At 36.5% G+C, this 22,659-nt stretch overlaps 1 protein-coding gene across 1 annotated transcript; it reads right to left on the reverse strand.

The window, feature by feature from the left end:
- Positions 1-2,843: 2,843 nt before the first annotated feature.
- Positions 2,844-6,123, reverse strand: LOC115455928 (F-box/LRR-repeat protein 14). Its single transcript, XM_030184736.2, has one exon. It carries the CDS (start codon positions 5,866-5,868, stop codon positions 4,534-4,536), a length of 1,335 nt encoding a protein of 444 aa, XP_030040596.1. The 5' UTR covers positions 5,869-6,123; the 3' UTR covers positions 2,844-4,533.
- Between the last annotated feature and the right edge of the window lie 16,536 nt (positions 6,124-22,659).

The following is a 22,659-nucleotide window of genomic DNA, read 5'->3' on the forward strand; positions in this document are numbered from 1 at the left end:
GTAAAAAAGCCCTTTACAAGTTGTAGAGATATAAAACGTGGCAAGCCGTATAAGTTGCCGTATATGAAATCCTAATCCGAAAACATAAAGCATTTTTAAGCAAAGAAGTGACGTAACTGCATGTGATGTTAAAAGAAATGAAGTTTAAGGAAAATGTCGACCAGTAACAAACCATGTTGATCGGTAAAATGATGGCGGTCTCACTACGTATCTTTTAAGTTCATGCCACGTAGCTATAATATTTCATGCATCGAAAGTAGATGGTGTTTGGCATTAAGGAAAATAAGAGCTAATGCGTCATTTCTAAGATTTATATGTCCATGAATCAAATGGTGCAGTAAATTTGAGAAATGTCGTAATATAATATTGCCATAAAAAATATATCAACTCATATTTCTTAATTTTGTTACGAGGTCAGATTAATTAGTAGTCTCAAACAGGACAAACTTCTCCGCTCGGTGTCATAAAATGCGTGCCACCGCCGATCCAGGCTTATGGATATAGGAATGGTGGGACCAGAGCGGAAGTCACGAATGTCATATAGTGAATGAATTGGACTTAATCAGGAATCAGTCTATGTCAAATCCATCCTGATCCATTCAGTGGTTTCATTTACTTCAAACATCTTCGCAAACTTTGCATCTAACCAATGTTACATCATTGGTCATAAGTCAACAGCAGCTGTGTTCAGTAATATTTTAAGTTATTAATTACATTGTTAGCGTCAGCTGGCGTGACGTCAGTAATAGTGTACTGTCAAAGACCTTACAAATTGGGTCATATTAATGCGACTAAAAAGGAATATCATGAGAAACAAAATAATTGATCAGAATCATCAGTGTTTGTGAATTATCGTGAGGAAACCTGCATACCTGAGAAGTTCTCTATAGGAATTTTGAGAGTGTGTGAAATTTAACAAACCGCACTAGACCAGCGTGGTGGACTAAGGCCTAATCCCTCTCAGTAGTAGAGGCGGCCCGTGCCTAACGGTGGGACAGTATATAATATAGGGCTGATATTATATTTTATATTATAATCAGTCTTTAGTCTGAAATTATGTTCGGTAAAGGCAAAAAGCTTGCTCTAACATGGGTTTTTTATAACTAGATGAGAATATGGATACATCTGTACCTGCCCTAAGGACAAAGGCGTGTTCCCGTGGATGATGGATCTCACATACACATTTTTGACTAGACCCCATTTGCAAGCCCGAGTCCGGTTTGAATAATTATGTACAGGGCAAGGCAACATGATCTTATCATCTTATCTCTTAGGGTATACAAGTAGTATATATGATGATAGAGTATTGTTTGACGAGAGGTGATTATCCCAGTGAATACTAATCCAGCCTGTTCGATACCGGATACAGGAACGCGATAGATTTGCGTAGATCTTTGGTCGGTCACATGGTAGGTAGGATCTTGTAGGTTTTACACTTTGTGTAGAATGGTCGTTATCCAGGCGGTCGGATAAATTCACTTTAATGCTCAGCATGATGTTTATCAAAAATCGTTCTTGTTATTTAGTTATGTAAAGGTCTAGACTTCCATTTAAGGAGTTAAAATCTTCCTAAAGTAATTTAGAAGTCAGATAAAAATCATTCGATTTGCTCTACATTACTTATTGATATCAAGAGATAATATTGATAGTTAGTAGCTAAGAATAAAAATATTATTTACAATAATTAGAATATCATTATTTTGAATAAATTCTTAAATAAAACGACTTTACCTGGATTAAGACCCAAGCCAAATTTTAAGGAATATTTATAAACATCTGACAATTATTTATCATTAGTTTGAGGAATGACTTTCTCAGAATCGAGTCGAACTTGCCATGTCTAGACAGTAATGATTTTTATCTATTTGACATAATATACTATACTTTTTCGCGTTACCGTAAGGTTAGAGGTAGGACAAAAGTATAATCTGATAACATTGCAAGAACAATTAGGACAAACAACTACACTTTAGTGCAGAAGAGGCTAAGGCATTATTAAAAAAAGTATTTTGACTTCATCAAAATTTAGTAGGCACGGGTAAAAGTAGACGTATGGAGCGACATAGTCGTGAAATAGCGACCAAGCTCCTAAATCTAAAATAGATAAAAAAAAAACTACACTTTAGTTGCTGGCTTCAGATTTTTAGATCTAAAACATTTGTGTCAACCAGGATGTGGAATCAGAGGCGGTCTTACGGGAAGCCGAATCGGGCCTCATGTTTACAAGGGGCCTCGCTCGGTGCATCAAAGGATTTTTTTTACAATCTTACGGCGAAACTGTTAAAACCGATGAAATTTTTTGCTTCGCCCGGGGTCCCAAGTTTTTTTTTGCTTTTGCCTGGGGCCTTGACGTTTAGAACCGCCATTGTGTTGCAGTAAAGATGCATACAGTGAGTCATTGCATGACGGTAGAATCCAATCTTACGGCGTACTTATATGGTGATGACACTATAACCTCCAATATTTTGACCGGTCTAAATTTAGTTATATCTCTTTTCTACGATTCGTTTTTTTTGGCAATTGTTTTAATTTATGCCAATTTCAAGTTGGGAACTATGATTCGTTATTAGCATTGTTTGTACTCTGAGGTTTGCACATCAATGCTTCTCTACTCTTTAGTCTATGAAAACATAAGCTGTCATAACCGTAATATTTGTTCAGCCAAAAATATTGGGTACAAAACTATAGCTATATTTATATCAACATAACGTATAGCTATAATGTTAAATCGAATTGACTCGGATGGGTAACAAAATGCTTTTCGTTTAAACCGATGTTGGACATTCAATATCAAGCAATGACCCACTATACGAAGCTTTTTAGGAGGATAAATAAAATGTCAGTTTAATTTGTAACTTAAACGATGATTTTTAATACATTTTCCTTCTATATTACAATCGTTTTTGTACAAAAAACAACGTATCCATGAAGTATACAACGTTTTAGTTCTCAATTCGACCTTAAGCGACGATAAAAATGTATAAAAACAATAAACCTAATTCTAATATCAAAAAATTACGTATAACCGAGATCTTGGACTATTGGGAGATTTGCGAACACGGCTTACGGCTTAAACATTACTCATATAAGTAAGGTCAGCCTCAAATCAACATATAAGTAGACAGGAAGACATTCCATATTGTTTACTTTGTAATTCATACATTTGGTCTTTATCCGGTTTTACTTGTATTTAAGGCTGACTTCGTTTGCCATCGCCGGAAAGGGACTTACAGCTGCAACATGTGCACACACCTTTACATTTCGTAGAAAAACAAATTGTAAACTAAACATTCCAGATGTATACAATGAATAAAAGTTAGCAAGAAGTTTTGTTTTGCATATACTCTTTCGGCCATTTTGAGCAAACGTTCGTCTATGGAAATGTTTATTTGATTAGGTGCACTGGCTTATTATGCCAATTAAAAAGAAAATAATTTCTACTCAATTTATAGAACAGCTTTTTTAAAATAAGAACGCCATTAGTTCTATTCCAGTTGACATAGTTTGAACTACATTGTTGAAATTTAAATAATTTGTTATGTTTGACGCTTACATGGCTGTCCATCCGTTCCCTTTTGCCATCGCTTATAATAAAAAAAAACTGGTTTTAAAACCGTGTTAATATAATGGGAAGACGAAAATACAAGTAGTTTCATACTAAACTTAACGTTACTTCTAATTTTCAAACGAATCCAACTGACATGACGAATGATCTTAGTAAATCAACGTCTCCTCATCGCCTTTATTTATTCATATAAATCAATACGGTAATTTTACTTTCATGTTATTCTATCACGATACGGATCGTAGGGATCCGATGTTTTAAAAACAAGCGTGTTTTTAATACTATCTGTTTGTTATTCGTGTGCGCATCAACAGATGTGTTTACATTCGCATATCTCCCAATCAGGTGTTCCGTTACAAAAACAATTATACAAAACCTAACCTTTAAGACATTGGATATACCCTTAACACGGTCGCTGCAAGGTCGAATTAAAAACAACAATTAATTTGAAGAATGACTAAATATCTACCTAACTAATGGAGCGTTTCTGTTGAGCAGATCTTTTCAAACGTTCGCGAACCGACGGAAACAACTGAACATCTACACAACAATAGTACAAAAATAATACAAAAGACAATTCGAAAAGATCTGACTCAACCAGGCGACTAGGCGTTGGGGTAACTTTCTTCAAACAAACAATACACAAACAACGTATCACGGAATATAAAACAGACTTCATACAAAACATACAACTGGCCAAATAAACGTAACGCTCCAAAGAAAGCAACCCCGTGTCCTAACGTATAATTCGATAGTTAATATCTTAAAATTGGTTAATTCCTTTATAATGTCCATAGTATACAACCTTGGCGCTCGTTCAGTGAACACGGCCGTCTCGGCTCGGCGCGGCGGCGAGCGGCGCGGGCGGCGGGCCGCGGGCCGGGCGGCGCGCTCACTGCTCGCTAGCGCCTAGCACTCACACAGACGCGGCTCGCGGCACGCACAGACACAGACTAGCGCGTGTGTGGTCACCGTACATGCCACAGGCCGAGGTTAAGCACACTGAGCCGCGGCAACTTCACGATGTGGTCCAAGCCTTGCGGCGTAATACACGTACACCCGTACAAGTCTATCGCCTTGAGGTTGCGCAGCCCCTCAGCGAGCGCCCTGAGCCCGCGGTCGGTGACGCGTGTGCACTGACCGATGTTGAGCGTCTCGAGCTGCGACAGCCTCGCGACACGCTCCAGGCCCTCATCCGTGAGCCGGCACGCACTCAGCGACAGCGACCGCAGCCCGGACAGGCCTAGCGTCGCATGTGACAGCGCCTCGTCGCCCACCTTGTCGCAGAACGACACGTCCAGCGCCCGCAGCCGCCCACTCTCGGCCAGGTGCGCCACACCCGCGTCCGAGACTCCATCACAGGCGCGCAGGTTGATGTCCTCCAGGTGAGCCAGGCGCGCCAAATGCCGTAAGCCGGCATCAGTCACCGCCACGCAGAAAGACAGGTTGATGGACTTCAGTTTGGGCAATCCCGTGGCGGCGTGCTTCAAAGCTTCATCCGTCAGCCTCTGGCAGTCTTGCAGGCCCAGGTGCTCGAGGTCGGGCGTGCCGCGCGCCTCGCCGCCACCGCACAAGTGTGCAATACCAGCGTCATTGACGTGCCAACACGACCTTAAGTTTAACCTGCGTAACTTTCTTAGTCCCCAAGCTATGAGCAACAGACCAGTGTCGGTTATATTGCAGCATCCGCCCAGCTCCAACTCTTCTAAGTTCTTTAACGATTGCGCTATTCTACCTAGTGAAGAATCTGTCACCTGTTTACATAAAGACAGATCGAGTCTCCTGAGGGCCGGCAACTCTGCAGCGAAAGCACTGGCCAAAGCCGCGTCCGTCACGCTGTAGCATCCGCTCAGGGACAGCGACTCTAAGCCAGGTAGAGCGGCGACGGCGTCCCTCAGTCCTCTCCGCAAAGACAGAACTTGTAGTTTCCTCACACCCCGCCTGGCCAGTGAAGCGAACAGCACCGGGGCCGGCCTCCTGAGGTGCAGAGCGGCCTCGACTCCGCGCCACACCGAGCGGCGATCAGCTGCGTCCCTCCACGCGCGACACACCTGAGCGGCCCGACCTCGGTCGCGCACCGGCAATCGCTCAAATATCAGCGCCAATAGCTCCGGATACAGTCTTGAGATGTGAGTTCCCAGAGGCTCCGGCGGGGGCTCGGACACGTGAGCGGAAGGCAAATGCGGCCGGTGTAGTCTGTAAGGCGCACTGCGTTGTTTTCTCCTCGTGGTACTCGCAGGCAGCTCGGTGAGCCCCAGCCGCTCGTCCCGCCAGGACAACACTTCCTCCGTCCACGCACTCATAGCGACCGCACTGCACACTATAACATGTCACGATGCATCGGACCGGTTTTCGGTGAAACTCGTGTTGTGGAGCGGGCGCGGCGAACAAGCGTCCCGCGCGACTGCTCCTCGTGCACTGGCGGTCGGCGGAGAGTGGCCGCCCTCCCCGCTGCCCGCCGAGCGCACCCCGCGAACCCCCCGCCGCCCTCCCCGCGGCCGCCCGAGCGCGGCTATTGGTCGCGGTCGGCGGCACGTGACGCGCGTCGTATCGATTCGGAGGCTCTGCGGCGGCATTTTTAAGTTGGCGGTCCGAGAGCCCGCCTTCGTCCCGCGCGGCCCCTCTACCCGCGCTATAGAATAAACACCACACGACTGAACAGACCGTACATTTAAAATTCTATACATTTCAATAGTTTTAAATTATATTCGTAGTAACAATACTCAAATCTTTATTAATTACAAACCAGTTATTGAATTACGTTTTTAAAAAGTTTTGCCGACAGTAAAATAAGCTTAATGGACATACTTTCTCTACTATGACGTGTTAATCGCCTTGTGTTACGAAATTAACTAATTAAAAAACATTGCCGATATAACGAGCTATCCATTTCATAATATCTGTTAGTAAATGGATATAGAGTCAGCAAGCATTAGGCATAAATGAAACAAGAAATATAATACTATAATCTATGCTCCGAGTGATAAGGCGGCAAAACAACTCGGCGCGCCGTATATTTTCGTTCGCGCTGCACTTGCCGACGACTTCTGACCACTTTAGGAAGAACTTTTGTCAACGTCTGCGCTGTACTTTATCGTTTGCGGCATAAAGGAATGTTGGTGTTGTGACATAGGTCAAAATAAGCTGGTCCTTTGATAACACCAGCCAACTATTACAAGGGCGACCGGTTGCGAGCGTTCCAAATATGAATTTCGAATTTAAACGTGTTCCAGAATGGAACGCGGTTCGAGTCGCCGACTTGAGGGGACAAAGCGGCTTAGGAAATTAACGGGTTTTTAGATATTGTGAATTTTTATATTTTTTTCTTTTGAATTTCGAATACATAATTGTTTTATTATGTTGGCAAATGTTTGTTACGGATACTTGTTTAAAAAGCAAGTTCATTTAACTAGTACCTTATCTCTATCACTTAGGTAGGATTTAAAAATATAACATGGAAGAAAGTAGGTAGGGTACCAATAACCTACCTATACCCAACCTATTTATAATATTAAAGAATATTAACATCACCGTAATTTCTTGATATTATAATATTTGAAACTGTACGCGAAACTTGTTTTTATCGACACTTTACCTAAATATATGTTAACTCTAAGTAGAATCATTAATACTTTACATTAGTATGTAAACTTATTAATTCTCTAAATTATGTTATTGTATTTATATATAAAAACGGATTTCATAATCTCAATAATATTACTAATGCGAAAGTTAGTTGAGATGTTTTTTTTAGAAAATTAACAACCGCTGAACCGATTTGGATAAAATTAGAGTACAATAATACTTAATAAATGTATTTTACTTTTATTTATCTATTAAAATAATATTCCAACAAATATTTAAAAAAGAAACACATTTTTTTTCCGAAATAATAAGGCACGGGGTACACGGGGTACCTCGTAAACGAGATTTTTCTTTAATATGTCTGATTTGGGTTCTCGCAAATCAGACATATTAAAGAAAAATCTCGTTTACGAGGCCAAATATAATTCGTGCTTCTATTTATATCATTGTCACGTTGAATAAGTACAAGTATCGCATGATGCGGCCTCACAAACGGGATTCTGCAATATTCCCGCCGGTTTTTGCGAGAAATTCTTGATGGATCAGGTTATAGAAAAATATTTCAATGACTTCAATTATCCAGCCGTTAAATTCAAAGGGACGGAACACACATGGCGAAAATTAGGTGCCCTGGTTACACCTCTTCCTTCGGAGATAACTCCAGGAAATCCAAAGTGAAACAATAAAAATACTAATAATTATTTACGTGAATTTCAATAGCCAAATTATTCACGTAAGCATAATATACAAATACAAACAAATATAAAACGTTAAAAATAAAATAAAATCGTAAAATAACAATGGAACATAATAATGTAATACGCAATTTATGTGGGGTTAATGACACGAGGATTTTTACAATTTTCTCGTACGGAGTCAGACTTGTACGTACACATGTGTGTATGCGTGTGTGTGCTAACAAAATGAACTCTGACTTGTTAACGATTCTTTATTAATAAGCACTTCCTTGGCTTCAGGCATTATTTAATAACTAAATGAAAAATTCTTTTATTCGCGCCATTCTTTACTTTTAAGTTAAAAATTGAAACTGAATTGGTGGCGCAGTTGTATTGTGTGCGCGATACATCTCTCTTGTCCCACGTTCGAATCCCAGTTGCAGCAAACTGATATTGGCTTTTTCTGCTTAGCCTGGAGTCTGAAATTTATGCCCAATATGGCGATAGGATTTCAAATCCCAAGGGCACACACCTCTGACTTTTCTAAAAAATCATGTGTGTATTCTTTGTGAATTTATCGTTCGCTTTAATGGTGAAGGAAAACATCTTGAGGAAACCTGCACATCTGAGAAGTTCTCTATAGGAATTTCGAAGGTGTGTGAAGTCTACCAATCCGCACTAAGCCAGCGTGGTGGACTAAGGCCTAATCCCTCTCAGCAGTAGAGGAGGCCCGTGCTCAGCAGTGGGCAAGTATATAATACGGGGCTGATATTATTATGGCGATAGGCTCGCCCCCTGTAACACCATGGGACGGAATATACCGCCGAAAAGTCGGTACCCTGATTGCAACTCTACATAAAGGCATGTTATTTTTTTTGCCTAAAACGAGGCCTTGGCTGACGATAGGTTGACAAAATAGCTAATGTGTCGCTTAAATTAAATGTTAAATGGTCTACTTCCAAAAGTCCCACAACTCGATGAAATTATGGATGTGAATCTTAAAAACCTAATCGATCTGGAGTTTTAAGTATAGACTCTATATCTGCAGGATTACTACTAACTGCCGCATTCAAAGACGTCACTTTAATATCCTTAGACTGTTTGCAATTGTTTCCAAATCCAAGGTGAATTTGGATTATTTTTAATAATTACAGGAAAATGTAAAAAAATAGTTATTCTTTTTTTTTCAATTTTATTTTCGACCCGTCCGGTCCGCTCCGTGACAACGAAGGCTGGAAAGTCTTTGAAACGTCGTTAGCAAATTATACAAGAAAGCGATAAAGACCGCAAAATAGTTTTATTTTAACGAATTGTATAAATTATAATTAAATTCAAAGGATTACCTAAATAAACGAACATGTCTATGTGCAGCAGTCTACACAGTGATTATTACACTAAGAGTCGTATTAATTCAACTCAGTGTCGCTCTCAAGTATGACGAGATGTGTGATCAGGTCAGACGCTGTCAAATTAAAGCGAGCATCTTAGTTCGTAGTTATTTAATAAATAGATATCAACATCTCAAATAATATCTTAAGTCACAGCATATCACGGATATTGACAGTTGAGTTTTTTATTAAACAACTCCAACTCAGCTGAGATCGTGCTCTTAAATGGCTACTTAAGCTTTGTTTATTAAAAAATTCAATATATTAAGAGTGGACTCTTAATTTTAGTCAAAAATGAGATTAATTCACTACCGCCTTAACCTTGTATAAAGTTACTTCAGAAACTAAGTACTACTATGAAGCAACGATACGGGTCCCACGACTAACTGATATTTACATAATTTAATATAAAAATATTCAAAATTTAAGCAATAGAAGCTACGGCAGTTAGTTCCGCCCAACTGGTTTCACTCGTATTAAAGTTAATTTATTTATTTAATTATAATTATGCGAATATAAATCGGTCATTGACGATAGACAAGTTTCGTGTTTTAATATTTGTCTGTGATAGTTTAACAGAAAAGTGGCATTTTGAAGCCGATGATATTAAACTGACATAATTATTTTTTAAAGTTAAAGAAATATAAATTAATGAAATTAAATGAAAAATATGAATTGTCGTTTAAAGAATTTATAGAATGTGTTATTATTTTAATCTCCAACATTATTGGCTTGGCATCGATCTCAGTTGTACATTCTTATACATAATATTATGTATAATACCTATACCTACAGGTTGGTCTCTGGTAGAGGCCCATGTTAAACAGCGGGCTTCCAAAGACTGAAGAAGAAAATTCATAAAATATCATAATTATTGAAGTCCCAAAATACAACAACACAGAAAACCGTCATATTATAATTTGTAATATTATTATATTGCCTTTACTAATAAAAAAAATGCATGATGCTTTTTAATATAAAATTTCGGTAACTAAATCTTTAAAACAATTTAGTTTTCATAAAATATGATTACCCAATCACGATAATAATTCGCATGGTCATTTTATTTCATTTCCAAATTTTGTACCATGACGAGGACTCCATCTTGTAGTGAAAATCTTTTCATAATATTATCTGTTTCAAAGCGTTTTCGAGTAAGAACTTTTCGTAAGAGCGCCATCTAGTGGCAAGTAGCGTGTTAGCAAATTTTACTGAACGTCTTACGTTTATGATTTTTAACTTATCCGCTAGATGGCACAATATGCATAATTTTTCTATGATATAATTTTGTTGATGAAATAAACTTTATGCTTCATTCAGACTGTTGACAAATAACTTAGCAGATTATGAATTATGAGCAACGAATATATCCGAATAAGCTATTTACACAATTGTATTCGTAACTATTCATTTGTACTCGGCATCTAAATAAGATGTATGAAATATGAATAGACTTCCACGGATACAAAAGAGCAAGTCACCTGATAGGTGAGCAGCACCGTTGCCCAACAACACCCCTATCTACAACGGCATCGCGTCGTTTATTGAAAACGAATGCTATTCAGAAACATCGGTCTTTCGGGTGAACACCTACCCCCTTATTCATAGACGTCATTTATCTAAGGACGGAGCATTGCTGTAATAACAAGTCTGTTTCTCAGTGCTGACGGCATGGCTGTCTTCACGTTGTGATTGGTTAATATTGAGATACAACTTGAATCTAGTTGGCTGTCAGATAAACAAAGCTGAACAAACAGCAAGGCGTCAGATAAACAAAGCTGAGAAACAGACTTGTTATCACAGCAATGCTCCGTCCTTAGATAAATAACGTCTATGAATAAGAGGGATAGGCGGTTGCAACCCTTTAAGTAAGTGACCATGCTGAAGGCAACCCACAAACGAGATATGATCGTCGACTTAGGACAGTCACTGAAAAACATTATATACATATTTGGGACGAGAATCGAACACTGAATATCCCTCTTAATAGATCTCTCACGTAACCTTACATACTGATTCATATTACATAAAAAGTATAAATATTTGTATAGATATATACATGTTAGAAGTAAACATTTCGTCCTCTATTTGTCGGTTATTAATAGCTGTGAGCCAACCAAATAAATTAAAATAAAATAAAATCAGCAACCAGTAGATGAGGGTACACAGATGGACTTATTATGGGCTGCTTTTATAAACCCATCTCACCTTTGAGTAAAATCCCACGTAGACAATCAATTTCTTCTTACAGTTTCGTCAGTGACTCCACTGCACCTTATGGTAAGTAAAATGGAGTCCTATAGAACGTCGACTGCCGAGAGTTGATTATCCCTCGGCAGTCGACACAAGTATGTCGGCCAGTTGGAATCGGATATACACAGGCTGATCCCGGAACGCGACACACTTACGCGGGCCACTGTGGCGGGTTTTAACACCTTGTGTACGGTGATCGCTATAAAATATATCCTACCACCAGCAAAATCAATCAATGTATTGAACTATTTAACAGAAGCTTAAGCTGTTATTTGAGACTATAATGAACTGAGTAAAGGCTATCAAATAAACAAATCTCATCTGTCAAAATCCGTTACAAATTGTACCTAAGATACCGTTTGAGCTGATGTTAACATGGGTTTATTAAAAGATTATCTTAAGATGCTGACCTTAACTTGACAGCGTCTCAGCTGATATTACAGTCCAAATCACATCTCAGCTAATATGTCCCTTAATATTATTATTGCAAAAAAGCACTGAAACATACTCGATGAAAGAAACCTAAAATTAGCTATTCTTAAATTAAAAATAGCAACCAGCTATTTTGAGTATATAAATAAATGCTTATATACGGCCCTTACAAGACAGCTAGACACTAGTGCCTTGTAAATAAACACTAGAATAAAACGATAGAGTTTAACGCAAACACTCCGCGTGTTAACACTTACAAGCTACGTAGACTACATGAGGCTTGTTGTGTTGCCGCAAGGACAAAATATCTAGTATTTATTGTACACTAGTTGACCCGACAGACGTGCTGTCTTAACTATGAATTTGCAGCGCGCATTCTGTCGATCGCTGACAGTTACTTCAAACCACTGACAGTTATGTAAAATTAATATTTTCGTTAAGTTTTCTTAAAATTTCTAATTTTCCGCGCAATTTTTTGAATTTTTTCGTTCATAAGAACCTTCTCCTGATAATAATTAACACAACAAAAAAAGAAATAACGAAATTGTTCCATCCGTTCACGCGTGATGCAATCAAGGGAAATATAGATTAATTTATATTTATATAGAGATATTTCATGAAATAAGTCTCCTACACGACATCGCCCTAAGGTCCTAGGTTCGTATCCCGGCTCGGGTAAAGGGATATTTAGTTTTTCTGCTCAGTATCAGCCCGAAGTCTGGAGTTTGTGTTCGATATGGCGATAGGTTCGCCCTCAGTCAAGACGTAACGCACTTGGTGAAAAGGGGTGTTTTGGTTGCATCATTGCCTATTCTTTCAGTGATAATGATGTGTGTTTATAAAAAATAACTTATAAAACCGACTTCCAAGACTAGTTTAAAACAAAAAATATACTTTTTTTGTTCTTTAAAATCAAAAATAGTATATTAAAATTATAATTGTATAATGTTGGTACATATGACATTTCGGACGACCTACACCTTAATCTCCCCGTGACCATGAGGGCTGGACAACTTCAAAGCATCGGAAGTAAACTAAAATATAAAAAACCGCAATAAAATCGGATAAACATTTTTTATATCGATTTTATGAAAACATAAGATATCATAATAAAACAAATATTATTCAAATTTACCCATTTGTTTACCAAATTTGCAACATTTTTTTTAAAAATTTGTAGCTTAAATCGCATTTTTTTTTTTAATATTGTGGCCTAAATCAATGCTCTCTCCTTAGTTCGCCTTCATAGGTATTGGCCTTTAAATTGTAGACCAACTAAGAGAAAAAGTACATCTTACTTGCTCCACGTCGTCTCTTACATTAATTATATCGAAATGTAAAGTCGTTAAACTTAAGGGTCTGATTACATGACAACGTTTTATTACGCAAGCTTAGATTTATTTCATCGCAGATCGATCAATCACCTTAGTTTATCCCCGAAGTAAGTATAAATAAGATTTAAAATGCTTTGCTTGAAATAACCTATTAAGCAAGAACCCGATTTAGATAAAAATCTGCCGATATTTGACTAAATACTGCAAATATATGAAAAAAATATTGATAACGTTGGTATCATTATGGTTTTAACTGATTTAGAAATTGTAGCCTTGTTTCTAGGCCAGAGTCAATGAATATAACTGTTAAATTAAATTCTAAAAATATCGTTAGTTGGTAGTTAATTTATCTCTAAAAATACCTAGATACAGTAGTTCAATTCAAAAACATAATAATAATGAATACATTAGTAATTAGGTACAATAAATACTTCAAAATCAATAAAAAATCTGTATAATATAATGTAATATGGTATTTATCATACCCACCTGGAAAAAAAAAGATTTCAGATCCCACACCACCTAAAACCAACAACAATATTTGCAGAAATATCTCCAACATTCCTAAACCAAGATTGAACTTGTACACTCGTGCCACAATCTATACAACAGACACCCACCTTTTACCAAGGGGCAGAGGCGCAACTGGTGCACGCACGTTTCCCTCGTATGTATTCCCTCCTATATTATAGGGAGCGAGACTATCGCCAAATCAGGCACAAATTCCAGACTCCGGGATGATACTGAGTAGAAAAACTAATATCACTTTTGATTGAACCAAAAACTCCAGCACTATTATACCGTAAAACAACTATTAATTGGTCGGGTTCTTTGTAAATGACTCACTTGAATTGAAAGTGAATAGGACTTTATTATACTTAATTATAATATTTGAGAAATGACAATAGGTATGACTAGGAACTACGGTACAGTGCAGTGTTGCCAGACGCGAAAAGAGCGCGCGCCTCGCATAGACATTAGACAAGTGTTACTATATCTAATAACAACTACGCCGCCAAAGCAGTCTATACAAATATTAACAAAACAAATCGTATAAACGTCACCATATAACCAGAGCGGGTCATTACGGCCTAGCGATAGAGCGATAGTGCAGCTATTACTCGCGCTTGATTAACGTCACTCTTTCTCTGTACGGCTATATTTCTGGACGCTGACAACCGAACCTGTTGGATAAACTGGTTTTCGGTCTAGATCTGCGTAATAAAAATGGCCACGATCTCATATAAGTACTATAATATAGACATATATAGATCGATTTGTAAAGTCACATACCTTATTAAAAATTTTGCCTGGATATTTTAATTACATAATTGGTTTGTCTGTATAATTAATAAAATAAGATGTATAATTTTGTAGTGAAAATACATGTCGAATTATGCTAATTTATGAAGTCCATTAAAATACTCTAGTTTAAAAGGCCATTATAAAATCAAGAATTGATATTTTGAAATTAAGTGTAATGAAAGTGCAACAATGAATCAACGTAAAAAAAATATGCTATCTTCTTAATGTTTGCAACACCTCAAATATAGTCTACTTTCTATTGGACCGTACTCTCTTTACCATCAGATGCAGTGCGGTCACTTCACCGTACTTGAGTAAAAAAAAATAAAGTATAAAAACTTGTTTTCATTTAATTATAATAATTCTGCCACGATAAAAATTAAATCGATACAATAACTCGTATTCTTTACCACATGAGAGATCCCAATTTACATCAATATATAGCGAATAGCATGTTCTTAATTACCAATAATTAATACAAACTGTGTTGTGAGATTTATGCGTAATATCAACTCATCTTCCCGACTATTAAAACTCATTAAGGAGACCGCAATGCGCCACTGATTTATTACTCTTCCATGCCAATTACTATTTTTAATGAAAAGTATCCTGCCTCGGATATTTTTATTCAAGGCTTCATAGGGTGTTTCGTATTGATTGGATTCGACGAGTCGCAAACAGTAAATACACGCCTTTTATCTCAGGGGTAGGCAGAGGTGTAACTTATACAACCACTTTTCGCCATGAGCATTCAGTCTTATATACTGCCGTGATAAGCTCAAAAATGGTATAAAAAAAATCTTGATTTTTATGTCGTCAGATAGCTTAAGGAAATGCCCATCCAATGAACTTACCTAAATAAGGCTATCTAGTTTAGAACTTTTTAAAAAAAAACTTAAACTCTATCTCAGTTTTACATAAAAAACTAGAAAACTATATTTACCAAACTTCGGTTATTTCTAAATAAGGTTTTCTTGAGATACCGCTTTTGCGCTTAGCACAGCAGTATAATGCAAATTCCAGGCTAATACTGAGGAAAAGTTTCAATATCACTGCCCGACCCGGGATTCGAACCCTAAACGAGCGTGGTGACGTGCAGGAAATACGACTACGCCACCGAGACGGTCGATTATAATAAAACTGACTGTAGTGAAGACATAGATTTGCTGTAATCTCACTAGATGTCGCACGCAGTACAGAAATACAAATTATAGAGCTATTACATATAATATAATAAATATTATAGAGCCGAAGAGATTGTTTAAATGCGGTAATCTCAGGAATTACTAAAGCGATTTTCTATTTTTCACTAATAGGAAGCCATTACTTTTAAATGCTGTAGGCTACTTTTTATCCCAGAAAAATAAATATCCCTAAAAACTGTATTAACGCAGGCGGAACTGTGAGCAAATCTAGTACTATATTTAAGTTGCTTCTATTATTGACTTGGTGAAATAGTATACAGTTTTCTAGTTGACAGTTGCTTCCTCTAAATAAATTTTAATGAAGCCATGTCGTTTCGTATGTCTGAACATAGTATAAGTGCCTAGTAACAAATATACTAGGCACTTATACTAGGTACTTATACTCTGCATTTAGGTCATAAATGCCAGGAATACTGCATATCTTAAATCATAAGACAGCGCTTAATAGAAAATTCTAGAAAATGTTTAAAACATCGCGTAAATATATTCTACGAAGAATCTCTTCTCACAAATTCATGCTAAGGAATTCAAGCGTTATTCCTTGGCTGTTAGCATCATCCTGTTATTCACAGCAGATGTTTTCGAATTTCGTACAAAATATTTTCAAAAGCGAGCATATTTCGTAAAACAATATTTACACACAAGCTCGTGAGTTTTCCCTATAATAATAAAAATAATAATATCAGCCCTGTATTATATACTTGCCCACTGCTGAGCACGGGCCTCCTCTACTACTGAGAGGGATTAGGCATTACTCCACCACGCTGGCTTAGTGCGGATTGGTAGACTTCACACACCCTCGAAATTCCTATAGATAACTTCTCAGGTATGCACGTTTCCTCACGATGTTTTCCTTCACCGTTAAAGCAAGCGATAATTCACAAAAAATACACACATAATTTTTTTTAGAAAAATCAATGGTGTGTGCCGTTGGGATTTGAACCTGCGGACATTCGTCTCTGCAGACCGTTCCACATCCAACTAGGCTATCGCCGCGTACAGTTTTCCCTAGAATAACATGAATAAATATACTGTCCCACCGTTGGGCACGGGTCTAATACTTCGAAAATTTAGACCTAAGTCCACCACGCTGGGGAGAATCTGTACTGATGGTAGGTCTCTTATATGTGAAAGTCCGCCTGGGTAGGTTAGAAACAGTGCGTGTTGTGTCTCAGGATGGCAAGCGCAGTGGAATACCAAACAATACTTTGTTTCAAGCTGTTGGATGGTGTTTCTACTGTTTATCGTATCGCTAACCATCAGGCGAATAGCTAGCTTATCTCTTCATTCAAAGTAATAAAAAAATGGTTGGGTTGGCAGACACACCTCCGAAATTCTTATCCAATATTGCTAAGTTATGCTATACTTAAAGAAATTTACAGATGACACTTATGTTTCGAAACACTATAATCACATCTTAATTAATTGAACACAGTCGATATACCGTATGTAAATTTTTGTATTAATATCTATCTATCTATAAATAAATGATGTATGTATGTCCCTTATGAATTTCAATACGGCTGGACCGATTTGAGTGAATTTTTAGATAATCTACAGATTAGCCCAGCGGAGTTCCTGTGAAGTTTGGTAGCAATCGAACCATCTTAAGTCACCTGGCTGCCACTGCTATACACTATAATTAGTGCTACCTGTGCAAAGCTAGGGCGGGTCGTAAGCCTAGCACAATATTTTGTTGGTGGTAAAATATATTTTATATTCGCCCGGATAGCAAGCATACACAAGGTGTTAAACTCCGCCATAGTGGCACACGTAAGTGTCGCGTTCCGGGATCAACCTGTGTATATCCGGTTCCAACAGGCCAGCATAATTGTGTCGACTGCCTAGGGGTAATCCTCTCTCGTGGGTTAACATTCTATTGGACCGCACTTCACTTACCATCAGGCGAAGTGGGGTCACTTTGTCGTGCACAAATAACAAAGACTTTCCGCAACTTCTGCATGCTTAAAGAACAGGAAGCAATTTGCTGTGACTAGTTATATGGTACAAATAACTTGCGAATGTCGACTTTGCAAGTTTTCTTGTCAATCTAAACTTCGCTTAATGTTGAGTTGACACAAAAAATTTAAGCAATTATTAAAAAGGAATAGTTTCGTTTTTAACACTAATCGTCTGCATCGATGGGTCTACATTTCGTTTGCATTTATAGATGGGTCGACTGTTATAAAGTTTGATAATTATGTTACAATTTTAAATTTACTTATAAATAGTAAAGCATTCATATATATGTTCTACGTACTAAATCTAGCATTCCGTATACTCATTGTATTCGACTCATCTGTGCTGCAATCCATACACTTGACTTTAATATCATTTTCATGTTAACAGCTTGTGGTTATGTACGGAGTGGCGCTTATAATATAAGTACTCAAGTGTAAATCTGGATGTGAATAAGAAATTAGTCAAGTAAGTAAAATTATTTGTTGTTCATGTGAATAAATAAGTTATAACAGTGACGTTTTGGTTGTCATTTTAAATAAATAGTTTATATGGACGATCGTGGTTATAGAATAAAGTAATATATCATTATTATATTCTATAGTCTATAGAATATACCTCAATACAAATAAGTATATGACTTTCTCTAAGTAATTACTAATTAATTAAACATAACCATTGTATCCCATTCTTCAAATACCCTTTCAATAAAAACAAGGATCCCTAAACACATATTAAACACGCAAATATAAATACAACTTTAATACACATAAATTATAGAGGCACTAGATACTTACAGACAATTGTTTATCAAAAACGCATAAAGTACAAGTTAAGAATTAAGGCTTTCATTCCATCTGAGTGAATGCCTCCCTAGCGTTAAGTTAACCCAAGTTAACTTGCCAGCAGCCAGTCTGGTTTGAAACACGGAGCAAGCCACACGTCCGCGCGCGTTTCAACTTATAAGTAACTTAATCGTAAGTTAAATCGGTGTTAAGTGCAACAACAAGACTTATTGTGTTACGTACGTGTTTTTAATGTTATCTAAGTGCATTCTAAGTATGGTGATGAGCTAAGTGAGTTAAGTTAACAAGTGCAAACTTTTTTTTCTTCGAGACGGAATGTTTGAGATATTTTTAAAGTTGTTACCTGTAGTAATTTCATGATTGTCGTATTCGACATTTGTATGTCTTAGATAATATAATATCTAAATTAACTAGATTTAGAACAAGCTTAAATTAATTTCAATTAGCGTTTTAAAATCGACTTTATATTTATGGTGCTTTATTTTATATTTGTTTAACATTTTTATCTATTATTATAATTCAGTAACCAGAATGTTTATATCTGATGTTAAATGTGCAATACATTATTTCTCGATATCTTTCTTTCTCTTTCTTTTTCAGAGAAGATAAAAATAGTTTCTTTTATTATTCGATTTATTTCCAAATATCTACGCGTTTAAACAACCATATGACTCGTATGAAAATATTTTAGAAATAGTGAAGTCATTCGTCATGCCTCCCCTTATAATTTCAATTTCAAATGCACAAAGGAATAGTCCAAAGCGTAACCAATTTCAGTATGGGAGCGACAACCGTGGATTTTTATGTATTTTAGAGTAAACGACACGATTCCGATACGATTTTATGCGTAATTTATTAATAATATACCGCCAATGCCGAATATCAGACAGCAGAATATGAGACTAATTAGATATTTTTAAAATGAAATTAATTTTTAATGATATAAAGTCAATTAAACGAGATATCATTGCGAAATTTCAGACATAAAATGTAGAGATAGTTTTAAATCCAATAGAAAACACCCAAGTCGGTCTTATTTTAAATCAGAAATACCAGTTTCATACATTGTAGTAGACTTGATTGTCGTAGGTATGTTATGAAGTTATCGTTTAACACGAGCAATTACGTAATATCGAAGATCTAAAGACGAAATAAATAGAAAGAGGTGGATTATAATCATAAAAACACTTAACATTTATTACCAAGTTTACGCAGCAAATATCACATAAAAGAAGCAAGAATAAAGTAAGATAAATGAGAAATATGAACTTTAAAGCAATCATCGGAATACGTTGATTCGATATTATAATTCGCTTGGGATTGAAATTGTGCTCGGTATGGTAATAGTCTCGCCTGGTATCGCATTAAATGGGACAAAAAACCATTGGCATAATGCAGATGAACTTTATTTATTTCTTCAAGTGTACTGGCACGAAAAATATATTCTTAATTCAAAATTATAAAAGCAAATTATTTTTTTCTCTTATGTTTATACGAAAAAAGCATTCTTAATTCAAAAAAATATTCAATCTTTTTATCGTGAGTTGCTATTTGACCCAATAATCGATACGATTTTGTGACCTTTGTAATATAAATAAATCGTCGAATGTAAACGTCCTTCATCAAAATAATATCACGGTTATTTTTCTTCATAACAATAATGTGGTGCGCCTTTGTTATTCCTTCCTCTGATTTTATTCGAGCTTAATTAACATCTGTACATATCTCACGAATGCATATCTTTAGCCTTCTATTTGGTTGAAGAAATAATTTATTTGCTTTACAATTAGACCTATAACATGTTTATTTTATTTGTATTTATTCTGATGTACAAAATTACCAAAAGGTGAAATCTTTGCGAATTTTTAGTTTACAATGTGCTATGCGACGTCAAAATTTCGAGCGATAATTCGTAATAAAAAAATCTAAGACAAGAAAAGATAGGCAGGAGTATCCAAAATGCTTTCTTATTACCAAAGCTAATCGACTGCTTAAGGTTATTTAATACGACGAAATTTTAAAGGCCGAAATATCCATGCATATTAATTATTTTTACGTTTTTCTTTCAACTGCGAGAACTAATCACTAACTAGACGTGAATTTAAATTCTTTACTTGCCAATACTTGTTTAGTTACCCAGATTAAAGGTGAAACAAAATGTATGACAAATGGACCTTAAGCTATAACCTTAATTAGGCAATTAATTTAATTATATTCAAAGAGTTTTAAGATTATATAGAGCGGACATTGGGAAGATTGTCATACAAAATTTTGCGCTTATGTGATGGTTACTCAATCTACTGTGAAATAGCAAAACATCAATGTAAAATACTCCATATTTTTTTCCATATCATGATTTGCACGTTTTTAAAGCGAATATTAGTAATTCTGTAAATATATTATTTTTGTATTAATATCTAAGGACGGTGTGACATCTTATCATACGGACATTTCAAAAAACAGCGACTTATTACCAATTGGTCCGGTCTATAATTAACTATAAAGTTTAATGTCTTTGATTATATTATTCTGAATCTTGTGTTTTTTTACATCAATTGTCTTTGCTAAGAGCAAGCGGAAGACAGTTTTAAATCTAAACATACTACTTAATAAATGAAGTAAGGACCTAAAAACACGCAGCAAACTAATTTATAATTTTTCTTCCCATAAGTAAATTTATCAAAAGTTTATCATGACCCTCGCGGTGTGGTCTAATAAATCTGAATTTATCATCTTTTATATACTTTCATATCTTATCTCCATAGCCTTCGAGATCGCATCGAAAACGGCTTATTCCTATATAAATATCTGAGATCTTAAAAGGTCATTTGTTAAAAGTCGGTTGGAACTTGGAAAATAATGGTGTATGGAATTACGAGTAGAGCTGTTATTGGTTGGAATGTGTTGGTTTTTAATCGTGTACACCAAAGTGACCGCACAATTTTGCGCAGGGTTACTCCATGTCCTGAATTAACACAAAAGGCTAGTTTGTGATCCTTCTTATATTTGCTTATACTTCTTATACTCAAAGCGAGCCCACTGGACCTGATGGTAAGTGGAGTGGGGTCCAATAGAATGTCGACTGACGAATAGATACCCCTCGGCAGTCGACACAATTATGCCGGCCTGTTGGAGCCGGATGTACACAGACTGAACCCGGAACGCGACCCACGTGGGTCACTATGGCGGGTTTTAATACCTTGTGTACGGTGATGTATTATGGTGGTGGATATAAAATATATCTTTCCACCAGCAATTTATTTGGTTATTTCGTTATGTCTCCTAGCGTAGTTTATATTAATTTTCTATTCTAGTGTGGGATTATTCTGCCCTCATTATTAAGACTGGAGAACCTTTATAATTATAAGATATACTAAGTATTGCTTTCGACTTCGCCCGCGTTAGAAATCTCTCCCACTACAAAAGTCTTTAAATTATTGTACCGATCTATACCGCGTATTACTCTCGGCTTCACCCGCATTAGAAGCCTTTCTCGCTACAAGTATTTAAATTACTATATCGATATATAGCGCCATCTGACCGACTTCAAGGTAAACTGTTTAAATATTTAGAAAAAAATCATGGGAATGAGTAACCAGGATAAATAACCTTTGTGTTAATCCAGGACATGGTCTTTGGGTGTGCCAAATTTAATACAAATCCTTTCAGTTGTTTCTCAATTTATTTCTCATAAACATCCCAACATTTTCACATACTTTCGCTTTTAGAATATTAGTAAAAAAATATAGCTTCAGTTCGCAAAATATCATTCAATAATAATCTTTCTATAAATACTTCCCTTACCAACCATTGAGCGGTTTTAACACTTCCTTTTTTTCGTAGAGTAATATTAATTTTAAAAACAAAACCACTAATAAATACTATCCTGCTCTGAGACCCTAGTTTTGATTCCTCCGTCGAACAAATTGATAGTGTACACGCACTATCAATTTTACTATCCAGTATTAGCCTGGAGTCTAAATTAATGTCCGGTATGGCGATAGGCTCGCCCCCTATCACATCATGGGACGGAACATGTAGCGAAAAATGGATGCCCTAGTTTCATGCCTTCGGGAATAAAGCGTGATTCAAAAAAATATTTAATGTGCATAAAAACATAAAAATACGAATTTGAAAGATTATAATGCTT

Source organism: Manduca sexta, chromosome 5, assembly GCF_014839805.1.
Source record: "Manduca sexta isolate Smith_Timp_Sample1 chromosome 5, JHU_Msex_v1.0, whole genome shotgun sequence".
Taxonomy (NCBI): domain Eukaryota; kingdom Metazoa; phylum Arthropoda; class Insecta; order Lepidoptera; family Sphingidae; genus Manduca; species Manduca sexta.

Coding starts and splice junctions, on each gene's coding strand:
- LOC115455928 (XM_030184736.2), bottom strand. CDS start 5,868: ATGAGTGCGTGGACGGAGGAAGTGTTGTCCTGGCGGGACGAGCGGCTG.